We start from the raw sequence: 12,619 nt of genomic DNA, 5'->3' as shown, positions 1-12,619 counted from the left end.
TTGATCATAAACTAATCAGTTTTAATTGGTACAGTACACTCCCCTTCTGCTGCTGTCTGTGTAAGCCAGCCATCGTCTATCCAGAGATGATGTGGGTGTTGAGCGCTGTTACAAATTGAAGTTATGGGAGTTTCAGCAGGATGTCTTTTACAAACAATGTGGTCTCATTAAGGTTCATAAGCAATACAGAGAAGCATAGGGCTATAAGCCAAACTAGTTATTATACTAGGGTTTAACTACCTGGTTTTATTATTATAGTAGCGTCAATCATAATTTGTAAATGGTCATGCAGTTGTATCCAGTATAATTGGCACTAGTGTGACCACTGTCGGAATACTATGTCTGGTTCTGGCGTCCACAGTTCAAGAAGGATGTTGATACATTGGAGAGGGTTCAGAGAAGAGCCACGAGACTGATTAAAGGATTGGAAACCTGCCTTATAGTGATAGACTCAAAGAGCTCCACCTTCTCTCTGTTAAGCTAAATAGATTAAGGGGTGACTTGGCTACAATCTGAATACCTACATGGGGAACAAATATTTAATAATGTAGCAGTGAAACACACAACGCGATCCAATGGCTAGAAGCTGCAGCTAAACCAATTCAGACGGCACATAAGCTGTACGTTTTTAACAGAGTAATTAACCACTGGAACAATTCATGGTGGATTCTCCATCACTGACAGTTTTTCAGCCAAGATTGGATGTTTTTCTAAAGGATCTGCTTTAGGAATTATTTTGGGGAAGTTCTTTGGCCTGTTTTATACAGAGGGGGGCAGACTAAACAATGGTTCCTTCTAATCTTGAAATCTATGAAAAAACACGCATTTTTGGGAGTCTGCAACTGTTGTAAAAACTGTCTCAGGACAGAACCTTGGCATACAAAGCCTCCGACCAACAGCAGTTTTTATATTCTGTTCGCTGGTTTTGAGATCTAGGAGTAACGGAAGTTTTAATTTATTACGTAAATTGATTTTGGGGTTCATTTAAGTCAAACAGCTCCACATGTTACAATGAAAGGTGCCAAATAATGTGTCCTGTTAGAACAGGATGGAGACTTCCTTATATTCCCATAGAGCCAGTGTCCCAAAGTTTGCTGCCCCACAGGAAGCTTTGGCTTTCTGCCAGCAGGAGGTTCACAAAAGCTGATTGGCGATTGAAAAATTAATGTTTCAAATATATTTTGCAGTTTGTGAATGGCGCAAACTGGTGGAGCCAGATTTTTGCAACCACAGGGCCGATGGGTCGTTAGTGACGGGCTGGGAGAGCAAGTCTGCTCCACGCTCCCCCAGCAGCAGCTGCTCCTGTCCCACAGGGCAGGGCCCAGCTCCCCACTCTGGGCATTGCGACCTGGCGCATGGGGTCGTAGCACCATTCAGGTTTGGCCTAGCCAATCATGACGAAGGGGCAGCCAGCCCAAACGTGAGTCGGTGGCATTGCAACGTGGAACACAGAGTCTGGGTCACGGCGCTCCCATGTGCCAGGTCACAACACCCAGAGTGGGGAGCCAGGCAGTGGGGGCTCGCTCTTCAGCCCCATATGAACATTGGTGTCATGACCCTTCTTTTGTCCATTTTGTAGTATGCTTGAAAAGTCACCTAGAGGCAGGGCGGTCAGCCCCCAGCCCTCCTGTTAGCTCCCAACGCTGAGGGCAAGGAACTTTTTGCCTTCTGCACTGCCATTCTGCTGGGCTGAGTGAAATGGGTCTAGTTTCCTTTATCCTCCATGTGCTCCATACCCAGTTGTGCCTGAGTGCTGAAGGTGTCTCCAGGCCCTCTGTGACTACCATAACTGTTCGGCAGCAGCTAAATGTTTACAAGGTGGTGAAAAGACAGAGTTTCAGTCTTTCCTAGATTGTCCCCACTTGCATCAAACCCTTAGCGCTCGATTTTTTCAGAGTGTATCGTATGAGCCAATTGTGGGCAAAGATGTGCAGAGAAAATTATTTTCAGAAGTGGCGCTCAAGTGTCCTAGTGCAGCTAAAATAAAAATCATTTCTTTGCATATGCATTTTTGTGTCTGTCTGGTGGACGGGGAGATAATTTATCAGAGTTATGACCCCAGCTCTACCTGTGACTTGCTGTGTGACCGTGGGCAAGTCACTCCATCTCTCCATGCCTGGTTCCTCACACGGTATTGTGAGGATAAATTAGCATTTGTAAAGCATGCGGAGTGCCTTGGGTGGAAAGTGCTGGAGGAGTACTATGCAGTGTGTCGCTTACTACAATGATCCATGCCTTTGTCACCTTAGGACTAGAGTATAGCTGCTCACACTACCTGGGATGACTCAAGGGCCACCCTGTAGCTGCATTGGGGTAGCGCACAGATGTTTGCAGGCAGAGACCCATCATCCCAAGGCTCTCCGCTCTACATTTACTGAAAATTGAATTCAGAATCCAATTCAAGATCCTTGTTGTCACATTAAGAACGTTGACTGGGCTCTGAACCCTGTTTTCCCAGAACCATCTCTCTCTCCTCCGAACTGTGCTACGCTGCTCTGTGATGTCAGCCGACAGATCCCACGTTTCTTTTGTGTTGGGCAGAAGGGAGAGTTTCCAGTGGAAAAATTCCTAGGATGGAACCAACTTTGGCAGCAGATCAAACTGAGCCCAAATATCTCCCCTGCAGACCATGCTGCACATCACACCTCTTAAGTGAACTTTTCCCCAAAGCAGCCATATAACAATGGCACCCAGCACTGAAGGAATCTATTACTAGTCCCTATCACTGTGAAGAACTGGCCTAATAAAATGAAATAGAGCTGAGCCTTCAAGAGGTGATGCGTGTGTGTGTGTGTGTGTGTGTGTGTGTAATCTTTTTGTGAGTGGCACAGAGACTACAACAGGGAGTGCTATACAAATGTCTGAGAGCTAGGCAGAGTGAGGAAATTCCATTTTGTGAAGGATTTCAAAATTGGAATGAAATCTGAAAACTTTGAATTTCCGTGAAGAAAATTTTTAAATTTTTTTTTAATTAATCATAACACTTTGTTTTGATTTTGACTTTTTTATTTTTTATTCTACAAAATTTAAAAAAATTGAAATGTAAAGCCATTTTAAAAAAAAATCAAACATTTTGTTCCGATTTTCTATATTGTCAGATTTTTTTTTTCCTGAGTTTTTCTCCAAAACAAAAGTTCACCAAAATGACACAATTTTGCAAAAGCATTTTGATTTCAATGGAACTGTGGTTTTTGGTGAGCTCTACTGTAAATAAAGACTGTAGTATATTTTTGTAGTTGGTGCTAAAAATTGGTGAAGAGCAGGAACACAGTGAAAGAGGAGTAAGTATGCGTTAGATGAGTTTAGGCAAGGACCTTCCCTTGTTTTGTGTTTGTGAAATAGCTTGTGCATCACTAGCTCAAATAAGCATAGAAGTTTTGTATGAGCAGTGGTCACAGCTGAAACTCTGTTCAATGATTCTCAGCACTGCACCATCAATATACTTAGCATTTATGAAATAACTTGAATGGTGCAGTCCGTACAGAATATATGTGGAGGGGCTGAAATTCTTGCAGCAATCAAGAGGGCAGTGGTGTAATTCTTTAAGCATACATGGGATGAAAAATAGATGAGAAACAGTGAGCATCTTCCACAAAGCACCAGGCTGGAAGGAGAACAAGACCATGAAGTTTCTGGATCATCTCAAAGCGGCATGGTACTGCAAATGGGGTATTTGAATGAGCCAAACTAAGAAACAGCCACGCATGCCTCATCAGAGGTTCACGTTACAGAGAAGGCATTGTTTTTATTGAGGAAGTAGAGAGTGCAGTCTGAGCAGAAGGCACAGTAGCAATGTATGAACAGACCAACAAGACCAGCCATTAAATTGTCTTTGGAATGTCATAACTGTGTGGGGGAAGGGGGGGATTTTGCTGTCCTAGTGTCTTTGTCCTCACAGTGAAGATAAGGGATCTAGCTAAAGAAGAATGCTTTAGTTCATAAGAGGCTTGTGTTTTTGTGGCAGAAAGACTAGGGGTGAAATCCTAGCACCTTTGACGTCAATGGAACCAGGAAGTCACAGCAGGATTCTAGGGGTGTGTATGATTTGTATAGAGATTGTCTGTCTTGTCTGAAGCACTTGGGTTTGATCCAGTCATTTGCATAATTCAAGTGTGACACTTATAACTGTCCGTTAAAACTGGGAGTAAAATGAAATGAATGGTGAGCTATGAACTGTTGAGTTCTTGCAGTGTGGCTCGTGGAATTTTGCTTGGTTTCTATAAACTTTGATCCAGCAGCAGTTATCTTTTAATAACTTTATTGATATATTTGAGTAACTCTCCTTGTGACTTACCAGTATCATGTACAAAAATAATTAAGTGATAGGGCCAAATACAGGCTTTCCCATTGCTGAACTTGTCCCTAAAAAATTCTGAAGATTTTAGCTTAAATTCCTGATGAAATCATACAGATTTTGGAAAAACTGCCTACGTTCCCCCCCCCCCCAAAAAAAACCCTGTTGCTGTTGTTTTCTCTTGATCATATATAAGATTTACACATTCTCTGCATTCTTAAATGTTTTTCCATTCCTTCAGTATGTTTTTTTTTTTAATGTATAATGGCTTTTTTGTGGTTTATTTTTTTCGACCAGTGCAATTCAAAGAGAGAACTTTGAAACAATTTTTAAAGATGTACAATGATGATCAGCTAAATGAAAGTCAGTGCACTGAAGTAAGATACTGGTGTTCCCGAATTTTGTTCTCAGCAATAACACTGACCCTCTATGTCCTTGTGATGATCAATTAGCTTCTCATTGCTTCAGTTTCCCTGTCTCACGGGATTTGAGATGAATTATTGTCGACCCTATTCTTCCACCTTACTCATGTTGAGTAGGACCTGGGAATGGGCAATAGGGGATGGATCACTTGATGATTACCTGTTCTGTTCATTCCCTCTGAATCACCTGACATTGGCCAATGTCGGAAGACAGGACACTGGGCTAGATGGACCATTGGTCTGACCCAGTCTGGCCGTTCTTATGTTATGACCTCACCATGCAAGTTTTGTTGTTGAAATCAGTAGGATTGCCCTCGATCCTGCACAGCACTTAAGCACGCATGTAACTTTGCTCAAGTGAACAGTCCTACTGAAGGACTACAGACGTGAGCCGAATGAGGCATGTGTTTGTGTTTTGCAGGATTAGGGCTATAGTGAGGTACAGTAATACTCAGCAGGATCAAGATGTTTATAAAGAACTTTTAAAGGTAAAAAGCTTAGTTTAAGTGCTATAATTAATCTGACTTGTTGGAAAAGGGCATGTTTTGCAAACATGCAAAGTGCCTTCATTGACCACTGCATCATCTAAGCCTGCAAGTGCAGTTTGAGCCTGCAGCTCCCCTTTGGTAAATACTCCCGTGCACTTAACTAGGTGGCCACTCTCCTGATCGGTCTGTTTTGCTCTCTTGCTTGAAGTGCTTGATGGCTTTTGCCTTCCTAAAGCCCCATCTCTGGCCATGTTCAAGTGCCAAATTGTACAGACTCTCGGCATTTCCATGCATAGCTCGGGCCCCTCTTGTTGAAAGTGAAGCCTATTAAAATAATATGGATGTGTGTGAATATACATCCTCCTAAGTGGACAGAAGTCTGCAGGAAATAATAAATAGCCGAAAGAAATACAAGATATTAAGTTGGTAGAATCCCCCTGAGCATTCTGTTTGTTTTTCTCAAATTCGGTTTCCTGAACCTGAGTGTATTTTCCCTTTGCCATAGAAAGAATCGGTTGAATATAGAGCGCTCCAGCTTAAAGAACGTGTTCTCATAAGCAGTCTTCCTCTAAGGAAAAAGAAATTCTTCATTCTGGCCATCTGTGCTCTTCAAGAATACAAAGCAGACTCTCTTCTTCCTTTCACTTCTTGCTTTCACTCTTCCCGCAAATTACAATGAAATTATGTTATTCTTAATTGGGATGGATCTGAGAGGTAGATCAGAAAGCCAGATCTAACCTAACAATTCATAATACAGTTCAAAAATCTCTCTAATGTGGCACTGCAGCATGAAGTGTGTATATGTTGCCCTTCTTTAGGAATGACTCAGAGGGTATCATCTGCCAAGCATTTTTTATAATTTAAACATGACTGATACTTTGTTTGCCTTGGGTTTAAAAGATGTGGCTTTGTCTGTGAAGCACATCAGTGTAATTGAACTTTTCAGCTGATTTTATTCAATAGCTAATACAATGGGAAAGGAACACGTGCTTTACTAATAGCTATACTCCCACATCTCCTTGAATGTCTCAAGTTTATTCAATAAATGTAAAATTAATAGGTCTAAGTGTGTCAGCCTCCAACTGAGCCTTTTTATCAATTATGTTCTAAACATGAATATTAAAGTAATTTGAGGCCAACAATACTCTAATCTGTGCATTTTCCAGAAGATGCTGTATGGTGTTTTTGGTTTTTTTTTAAAGTCAGATAGCAATTTTTTTTTTTTAACCTGAACACAGATAATTGAATATGTTGGAAATGATAGAGCACAAAAAAATAGAGCTGTCGTGCAAATAAGCCTGGTCACTGGCAGTTTGAATTTGTAGCTGTACCTCCGTTTTAAGTCACAGCTTCTCTAACAGTCAAGCACTCAAATCTCACAGCTGGACTGCAAGCCGATTGTACACTGCCCAGTCAGAGGAAGGTGGCTTGTTTTTCCACTCGTTTTATTAGGCTGTTCCAAATGATATACTGTCATGATGCATCCTGCATTTTTTTCAGATGAAGTGGACTGGGTCAGTTTCTGGGCTGCAAATAAGTCTGTTCGATCTCTCATCAGACATTGACTTAAAAGAAAAATGTCATTGTGATAAATATTTGAAGTTAAAAATGCTAATTTTACACATGGTATATTTGTACATAGAGAAAGACACAGCAGCTCAGTGAATTTGCAGTGTTGCTGTAGCTGTATTGGTTCCAGGATATTAGGCCATGTCTATACAGACAGCTGAAGACCCCCTATGCCGATGAGACAAGCTCTCCCACCGACATAGCGCTGTGCGCAGGAGCTCTTACGTTGGTGTAATTTATGTCGCTTGGGGGTGGAATATTCACACCTCTGAGCGACGAAAATTTTGCCGACGTAGGCTGTAGTATAGATATGCCCTTTGAGACACAAGGTGGGCGAAGTAATATCTTTTATTGGACCAACTGCTGTTGGTGAGAGAGACAAGCTTCTGAGTTACAAAGAGCTCTTGTTCAGGTCTGGGATAGGTATACAGAGTGACGCAACTAAATACAAGGTGGCGCAGATTGTCTGGCATAAGTAGCTAACACACATTCTAATCTAAGGAACCATTCAAGGTGAAGTGACCCATTAACACCCCTGCAGTCATAAGACAAAAAAGGGGGGTTTAGTGGGTTACCGATTGTTGTAATAAGCCAAAAATCGAGTGTATTTATTTTTTAAGACCCTGATTTTTAGTGTCTAGCAAAGTTATGAATTTAAACTCCCAGGCTTTTTCTTTTGAAGGTTTCCTTTGAGGACAAGGACGGAGAGGTCAGATACCAAGTGATTGCTTTGTGAAAAGTGTTCGCCCACAAGTGATATAGTGTTTTTGTCTTGTCTTTTTTTTGTGTGAGAGTTCATTCAGTTGGTCCAATATAAGATATTACCTCCATCCACCTCGTCTCTTTAATATCTTGGGACCAACACAGCAAAAACAACACTGCATATAACCTTAACATAGGCATTCTTGTATTGTATCACTTGTTTTTGTAAAATTATCAAATCAAATAAACTGTTTTTTCCCCTGTGTGCTAATGATTCAAGCCTATAGCATTATCAGATTTCTGTCTGGGACAATGTAGTTCCTGGTGGTTATTGTTCCTATCAAAAGCACTATGAGCTGAGAAGATAATTGATTAGCATGTTGAAACTAACAAAGGACAAATCACAAAATGTTCATATGCTTGATTTTTAGTTAAGAACCCCTAACATGTGGCTGCTGCTTTGATCCTCATCCAAACTGTCCAAACTTCTTGGGTCTGGAAAATTAGGCTGCAGGTCTAACAAAAACATGTTTTCTCTTGAGATTTCCAGTATTTCCTGTTTCTGATGATGCTAGAATGTCTGTCTGCTAGAACAGCCTATCGGGTGGCATTTTGGCACTTCTGATTCTGGTCTGTTTTGATAAAGTTGCCCTAATTGTAAGCTCGACAGTAAAAAGTATGTGAAAGTTGACAAAATGTTACAATAATCTATAACAACAAATGTTGATGGAAAAATAGGTCAAGTTGTTTTCAATATTGAATGTTATCAACAAGTGCAAGAAAACCAGACCAAGAGACTAAATTAGTCCAAACAAAAAAGTCCATGGTGATATATTTCAAGGACTGTGTTAAGATCATGTCTGGTAAAACAAGAAGCCGTGGAACCAGAAATTAATGAACCCAAATGGGTGTGTCAGGTATTGGGCCTAATTGGAGGACAAAATGATGAGGAGATGGGGTGTTCCAAAAAGACAGTGATGGGCGGGTCCTGAAAGAGATTTTTTGGGGGACGAAGTAAGGAAGAACCGACAGAGGCTACTGAAGCAAGCTTCACCATCATGGCTGTCAACCCCACCATTTCCTGGGAACCCTGGACCTTCATCATCCTGATTCTGAGATGTCCTGACTAGACCAAGCCAGAGAGATGGATCCAACCCTATCAGTTCCAGATGAATCCCGAACACCAGCAGAGATAAAACGGGGTTGGACTTTAACAATAGCATCTACAACAGCGGCTCCAGCCCATCTCAACTAACATCTTCTCTTTTCCCCACCAGGACAGTTATTACCATCTTTAATACCACCTAAGAGACTGTCACACAAGGGATTTTTCCCTGTAAAGACTCTCTCCAGGGAAAGGGGTATTGGTAAAATAAAAAGTCGTACTCCATAATTTACATTTAACTGGTTTCCCTTTTTTTTTTTTTTTAAACAAAAGAAGGTTAAACGGATTTTTAATGGTGCGTTGGCTTAGGTACTAAGCAGGCTGAGGGGGGCCTCTATACCAACCCCCAAACCGTGTTTAACACTTTTTAATGTTGGATAGTGACTGGATTTATGTTAATATCTTTGGGCCATATAATTCATCTAAATTAATACAATGAGTCCCAGATGGGAGTGTAGAGGTGCGCTAAAATGAAAAATAATTTACCTTTTTTTAAAATTCAAGCCTCCAAATAAACCTTTGGCTTGAGGTTTGGTTGTTACTTTATCCCAACTGGTTCGGCTTCCTTCACCTAAGTCACCTTCCTTGATCCCGAAGAAGTATCTGTAAATAATTTCTAAATGGGAACAGAATGAAAAATCAAATATAGTTTGTAAATAACAAACAAGAAACTCACCTCAACAGAAATGGAATTTTCCTTAATGAAGGTAGGTTTTCAGGTTGAAACACTGAACATTCTTTCATACCTATGTTCACTACTTATGGGTTATCTGCCATAGCTTGCCTTTGTACTATAACTGGGCATAAACACCATCAGGAATTGTATCTTTTAAATGGATGCAGACTACATTTCCAGTTTTTCGTTTTAGCATTTAAATTATTGTCACCAATAACTAAAGATCTGCATGACTGTCTTTGAGTGATGTTTTAATGCCATAGAATCAACTGTGCTATTGATTATTAATACTGCTATTTTTGGTTTGTTTCAGGGATTATTGGGAATAACAAGGCCATAGGAAAATACATCACAACGATGATCTTTTTATATTTTGCCTGCCTCCTGCCATCCATTGCATTTGGTTCCCTAAATGATGAAAACACAAGAGGAGTTATTGGTGAGCTTACCACTCTTTTTGGTTTAAAATCCTATCTCTATCTGTAAATCAGGGTTGCTTTATGTCTGTATGGGGGAAATAACGAAATAAGCAAGGTCTGGTGGAGGAGACGTCGGTAAGGACTTCTTTTCCAGTAACAATATGGACAGTTGTGCTCCGACCTTATTTCTCTTAATAGATTAGAAAAACGAATCTGTATCTATATACACACTTTTCTGGTATCCCTGGGTGCATAGACAAGTACAGACATATTATTGTGTTCTGTGCTACCTGTGTTGCAATGACACTAAGGCTTGGTCTACACTTACCCCCCAAGTCGAAGTAAGGTACGCAAATTCAGCTACGTGAATAACGTAGCTGAATTCGACATACCTTACTTCGAACTTACCGCGGTTCAGACGCGGTCCACACGCGGCAGGCAGGCTCCCCGTCGACTCTGCGGTACTCCTCTCGTTGAGCTGGAGTACCGCAGTCGACGGCGAGCACTTCCTGGTTCGATTTATCGCGTCCAGACCAGACGCGATAAATCGAACCCGGAACTTCGATTGCCAGCCGTCGAACTACCCGGTAAGTGTAGACTAGCCCTTAGGGTAATCCCGTGCACAGGGTTGTAAGTCCACACTTGCTATGTGTTTGTACAACACCTAACACAATGGAGCCCCGCTCCTGACTGGGGCTTGGGGTGGCTATTGTAATACAAATAACTAGCCTGGTGGAAGACATTTGCTTACTCTTCTAGTATCACCCAACCTAGCCCCGCTGTCGGCCTGATTCATCTTTGCACTGAGGTCCCTTGACACTTTGCTTGTAATTCAACAGCAGCTTAGTGTAGATGAGAATCCAGCCCTGTTTTGTCTACTTCTTATGTATGAAAAATTGCTCCTTGCTTCACTTTAAAACAGTGGTTCTCAAACTATGGGGTGTGCCTCCCAAGGGAGGTGCAGGAACGTGCCAAGGAAAGCGCAAGCTGTGCGGTTTTTTTTGTTTTTTTTTTAAGCGCTCCAGCTGTCAGCCCCGCGCGGCTCGGACTGTCAGCCCCAGGAGGCCGGGGCTCATGCAGAAGGGCCATGCACACCGGGGAGGCAGGGGGAAGGGATGAAGGGGACAACCAGAGCCCCGTTGCCTTTGGCTGAGAGCCGGAACCCTACTACCTGGGTTCAGGCTCTCCTCCCCTCTTCCCCCTTCACTCCCCCAATCCCTCACCAGGAGGCAGTGGCAGGTCTCCAGCTGTCAGCCTCGGGGTGGCAGCAGCAGCAGTGAAGCAGAGAGGTTGGCAATGGGGCACTAAGTCTGCTGTGAAAAGTGATATTGACAAATATCACTTTGCCACCCTTATTTTTGCGCTACTGCTGCTGGTGCGGCACTGCCTTCCGAGCTGTGCGCCCAGCCAGGAACCACAGCTCTCCGCTCTGCTTGGCCGGCAATGGATGTACATACGTGTGTGTGTGTGTGTGTGTGTGTGTGTGTGTGTGTGTGGAAGGGGGGCACAAACGATTACAGACACAAAGAAGGGGGGTGCAATCAAATAAGTTTGAGACCCACTGCTTTAAAAAAAATCCCTCTGCTCTGCATGTGAAAGGGCAGTTGCCTGGGATACCAAGTCTCCCTTTAGACTATTAATGTAAGTTTGGTTATGTACCATCGATTTGAATTCCCTAGTAATGATTGTGCCCTTTGTGTATTAACTGCTATCTGTGGGTAGTCCCTTGTTTGAATAGTCTTGCTCTCAGTATGTGCTGTTAGTGGTTAGCATTCATGACTTGGGTGGTTTACATTAGTGCAATAATAATCTAGCTGATCACTAAGGGCATGTGTACGCTGATTCGGTCTCACGAGGCTCAGGCTTAGGGGCTGTTTAATGGTAGTTTAGACCTTCAGGCTCGGGCTGGAGCCTGGACTGTGGGACCCTCCCTCCTCGTGGGGTCCAGAGCCCAGGCTCCTGCCTGAGTCAATTGCAATGTAGCCAGCCCCTTAGTAGGAAGTGCATTTGTAAATACGTGGTCTTAAAAAATACACTTTTTCATTATTTTTAGATGTGCAGAAGACAATTGTTGGCCAGTGTATCGGTGGACTTCTTTATGCTCTGTTTTCAGGGCAGCCTCTAGTTGTACTCTTAACCACAGCTCCTTTAGCCTTGTACATCAATGGTAAGTTTACCAAAGCATATTGCGGATGGAAGAGAACATACTGCACTCAGAATCGCTGAGATGATACACGCTGAGAGCCTTGCATTCTTTAGAGCTGCACTAAGTAAATCTATCCTAGGCCTACAGCTACACAAAGCTAAACGTTACAGACCTGCTTTCAGCCCTGCAAAAGGGATTTAGGGAGTGTTGTTTCAGTGAGATTTCTAAATGGAAAAAAGTATACAGGTTTTTTTTTATGAGAATAAAATTGAATTTCCATGAGATGTTTTTTGTTCTCACTTGGGAATAAATATTTGTAGGCATTGAGGATCAGGGACTGCAATATGCATCCTTAATATATAGTCCTGATCCGGTGTGATGAGTGGATTTTCAGCAATGGCTAACCAGTGAGAGTAGCCTTTTTCTTTTTCTTTTTTTTTTTTTTTAGCTGAAGGTACAGGGTAGTTGGATCCACCAGCATTTGCATTATAGGTCCAATAAGTCAAATTACAGTGGGGTGGTTTGGTGGCTTCTCTCTCCACTAGAGAGATACTTACTACTTGGCTACCTTCAAAAGAAACATTTGAACAGTCTTTCCCTCCCCTCCCTCCCCCCCCCCATATCATTCTTTAAATATCGGTACTGACATTATGTTAATACTGTTTTGACTGGTCCTCTGCTTGTGCTGAGCTACCAGGGCTCATTAACAAGAACCAATCGGATGTTCAGGTGTGCTGT

At 42.2% G+C, this 12,619-nt stretch overlaps 1 protein-coding gene across 1 annotated transcript in view; it reads left to right on the top strand.

Annotated features, from left to right (window-relative positions):
• Positions 1-12,619, top strand: part of SLC4A11 (solute carrier family 4 member 11) — a 170,534-nt gene that overhangs the window by 112,747 nt on the left and 45,168 nt on the right. The window contains exons 10-11 of the mRNA XM_026648175.2: positions 9,630-9,755; positions 11,789-11,902. Coding sequence (XP_026503960.1) covers positions 9,630-9,755; positions 11,789-11,902 — 240 coding nt within the window. The remainder of the gene's footprint in view (positions 1-9,629; positions 9,756-11,788; positions 11,903-12,619) is intronic.

Source organism: Terrapene carolina, unplaced genomic scaffold (assembly GCF_002925995.2).
Source record: "Terrapene carolina triunguis isolate 2854851 unplaced genomic scaffold, T_m_triunguis-2.0 Scaffold66, whole genome shotgun sequence".
Classification (NCBI taxonomy): Eukaryota; Metazoa; Chordata; order Testudines; family Emydidae; genus Terrapene; species Terrapene triunguis.
This window is presented reverse-complemented; position numbering and strand designations above follow the sequence as displayed.